The 3642-nt window shown below is 50.1% G+C and overlaps 1 protein-coding gene across 21 annotated transcripts in view; it reads right to left on the bottom strand.

Moving 5' to 3' along the window:
- Nucleotides 1-3349, bottom strand: part of Mapk8ip3 (mitogen-activated protein kinase 8 interacting protein 3) — a 45427-nt gene extending 42078 nt beyond the window's left edge. For 13 of the 21 annotated variants that reach the window (XM_026780711.1, XM_026780718.1, XM_026780714.1 and 10 more), the window contains exon 1: nt 2896-3349. In XM_026780711.1, coding sequence (XP_026636512.1) covers nt 2896-3213 — 318 coding nt within the window. In that variant the 5' untranslated portion in view covers nt 3214-3349. The remainder of the gene's footprint in view (nt 1-2895) is intronic. The other 8 variants (XM_013347212.2, XM_005349128.3, XM_005349122.3 and 5 more) reach the window with 1 other exon arrangement.
- Between the last annotated feature and the right edge of the window lie 293 nt (nt 3350-3642).

The following is a 3642-nucleotide window of genomic DNA, read 5'->3' as shown; positions in this document are numbered from 1 at the left end:
CAAAACCACAGAGAAACCCTGTCTCGAAAAACCAAAAAAAAAAAAAAAAAAAAAAAAAGACAAGACCAAGTTATGTCAAGCACAATGGGGAAGGCATGCCGCATCAGGGAGATGGTACAAGCTCTTCACTACTTTAAAAGAAACTAAAAGATTTTTTAAAGGTAACAATAAGCTTCACCATCGTCCACTTACCCTAAGCAATGAAAGAAGAGCACTATCAGACAAGATAGACATTTACGAGTAGGGTATGCACACCCTGTAACCCTTGACACAAGCAAAGAAATAGGTTTGAGTTCCCTGACATTCTGAGATAGACAATATTTCTTATTAAGTACTTGCTGCTCTCACAGCTGGAGTGAGGGTCAGTTTACATCCCCCTGTAGTCTTAGGAACAGCAGCAGGTAAGGCGAGAAATAGTGGTTGCAACTCAGATAATTCTGGCTTCAAGGCTATATAATAGGGTAACCCCTAAATCCTGCAGTTACTACACTCAACCAGAGAGGAATATCAGCTGCTTCTAATGCTGTTGCTTCTTCTCTCTTTCTTTTTTTTTTTTTAGTCTTGCTGTGAAATCCTTCACATACACGAAATTTCACAGAAGCCCCAATATATAGAAAAAAAGACCAAAACCACAGAGAAACCCTGTCTCGAAAAACCAAAAAAAAAAAAAAAAAAAAAAAGAATGCTTCCCAGCACATTCTTTAGAGTGAAGATGACTTACAGGCAGTAAGAACACTAACACTCTGTCTCTCAAACATAATTTCCTTCCTATGATCGAAGTGCTGGCACAGTTAGCCGCACCTTTCTAATCCTTTACTCTTCCAGCGGGAAAGCGCTGAGGAATAAAAAATACTTTCTCTTAGAATCTTACTAATCAGTAAGCCAGGCCATTCAAGGCTGATGTGAAACTATATTAGGGATTCTGTCCTCACTGCGAAATTCACCTTGCCACAGTTTTCTTTCTGGGACACCAATGGCCAACAGTGGAACTGTAGTGGAATGATTCACTACTGCTGGCAAAGACAGTTGTAATTGGAGGTCTGAGAGAAGCTGGGGAAAGTGTGTGCTTCCTAAGGGTGGGATGGCCAGACCAGAATCTGCAAACTCTACAGATGAGTCCCTCCTCCCAGGTCCTGAGTTCTAGAGAATGAACCACCTGGTATCAGAGTAAGAAGTGAAGGACTAAGATGTTTATTCTGTTTAAGAATTTTTAAAACCTATAGGGCGATGGTGGAACACACCTGTAATCCCAGCACTCAGGAGGCAGAGGCAGGCAGATCTCTGTGAGTTCAAGGCCAACCTGGTCTACAGAGCAAGTTACACGGCAGCCAGGGCTGCACAGAGAAACTGTCTTGAAAAACAAACATACAAACAAACAAAAATCCTTGAAGACTCTTTCTTCTCCTAAGACTGCTAGCAGCTCAGGTTATCTATCCACTGACTAGGACAGGACAGCACTCTTCTGCGCCATGACAGGTTGCATCCAGTGATGCACAGCTCCCGGATTATCACACCCATCTGATCACAAGCCCCTGTCTAGACGAAGCTGGTCAGCAGCACACAGTAGTGTAGGTTGGTTTGTTTCTAACATAACTGAAGATAATCACGCACCTCAAAATAGCTAGGATGCCAACTGTTCACAGCGTATAGTTGCTCTTTGGTGTTAACCTTATTGGAGGTCCCCCAAGGACACACTCCGGGCATTTGACAACAGCTTCCACCTCGCTGGCAGAACAACTGCTCACTTCGGGCTTTGATCAGCTTCTCTAAAGAGCTGGTCCTGGTAGTGCTACTGGGCAAGCCGCAAGTACGCTCCCCGCTTATCAGCGTGCGGTTAAACTGGAAGGCAGAGGCATCTTCCCTGGCAGCGGTGTCAACACTACATAGAGCAGGTGCCTGGTCCAGGTAGAGCCCATTTTTAACTAAAAAGGTTTTTATCAGTCTTATGGCTGTTCACCTTCATGTTCTCCTTTTCCTCCACATCAGTGATCTCGACTATGTAGGTACAGAAGCAAGGGAGAGGAAAAAAAATACCCGAATTCACTGTCAAAGTAGCAAAAGTCCCCAGAGAGTTCAAGACAATGGAGAGTGATACCAGGCACAAGTCACAGCTCCAGGGTTGGGCTGAAAGGATCAAACCTGCAGACTTCTGGGGAACTGCCCCACTATGAAGCAAAATGACCCCGAAGATAAAGCTCAGGATGGTGCCAAGGTCTACCCTTTATTTTGGCCTGTCCTTTTGTCAGTAGTCAGTGTGTGACCTTGGTCTAGCCCCGACACTTTCTGGAGCCAGTTCCCTCCTCAAAAAAATGTCCGAGGTCACCCTGAGCCCTCCTCACATCCTAGGAACGTTGCCCCTACGCTGAGAACTTGAGGAAGCCAGTCGAGTGGGGCCTGTACATCCCAATTCAGAACAGCAGCATCTCAACTGCCAAAAGCAAAGCAAGCCACAGTAAGGAGGACTGATTCAATATAAACAAGCTTTAGCCTTTCCCGGGCACGGGGCCACTAATTTAAGAAGCCAAAATATCAAAAAGGACTTTCAATCTCTGAGACTGTATCAACTTCACTGAAATGGAATGTATAAAGAGCCACTTCCCATCATAAACCGAAGAGCACTGACTTCCAGAATAGTAGACTCTCTGGGCTCTGCGATCATCTAGCGCTAGATGATCACAAAACTTGCTCAAAGCACTGGAGGAAGAAAAATCCGGAGCCAGCAGGCGGCAGCCAAGGTCAGAGGAGAGCAGAACCGGGGCCCGCGTCTCCCGGACTCTGCGTCCAAATTGATGGAGACAGCGGCACTTGCAGCGGCAGGATTCTGCAGGCCGCGCCGGACTGGCTGCACCACGCTCCCCACCCCGTCCCCCTCCGCGGCGGCCGGGGCCCACGCACCTCCTCGGCCTGTTTGCGCAGCGCCTTCTCGCGCTCGTATTGCGTGAGCAGCTGCTCGTTGTCCTCACGCAGGAGCTCCAGCTCCACCTCGTGCTCCTGGTTCTCGCTCAGCACCGAGTCCAGGTTCTCCAGCACGTTCACCACCAGCGGCATGAGCTCCTTGACCACCTCCTCGTCATAGCAGTGGATGAGGCGCTCGAACTCGCGGTAGATGGAGCCCGCCAGGCCCGACACACGCTCCGACATAACCGAGCCCGAGCAGTAGTCGTCTTGGTACACCACCACACCTCCGCCCTCGTCCATCTGGATCTCCATCATCGCGGCTATCGCCGCCGCCGCCAGCGCGGCTCGTTCCGGTGCCCGAATCCACGGGCCGCTAGCACCTCAGACAGCCGCCACCTTAGGATGCGCCGCCGCCGCCGCCCAGGCCGCGCCCGTCACTCCCTTGCCGGAAGTCCCGCCTGGTCGCGGAGGTGGAGCCCCATCCTGCCCCGCCCTGAGTCGTGCGCCCTGACGCTAGAGGAAACGGGGCTGGGAAGTTTCCGGGGCGTCGCGGGTGGTGTTTGGCGAGGTGGGCTGTTTAGACTGCGGTGAACTGGCTGGTTCTGTGTCTCTGTCCGGTTTGTCTTCGGATTTTCGTAATTCACTCTAGCTGACCTCGACGTCCATGTGACGTGTGTCGCGTGCCCTGTTTCTGGCTGTTTCACACTCTGCTGTTGCTCAGTTCCAAGCATATGCACCGCCCGC

The sequence above is a fragment of the Microtus ochrogaster genome, chromosome 7 (genome assembly GCF_000317375.1).
Source record: "Microtus ochrogaster isolate Prairie Vole_2 chromosome 7, MicOch1.0, whole genome shotgun sequence".
Taxonomy (NCBI): Eukaryota; Metazoa; Chordata; class Mammalia; order Rodentia; family Cricetidae; genus Microtus; species Microtus ochrogaster.
Note: the sequence above shows the minus strand (reverse complement) of the source record. Positions and strands in the feature narration are given on the sequence as shown.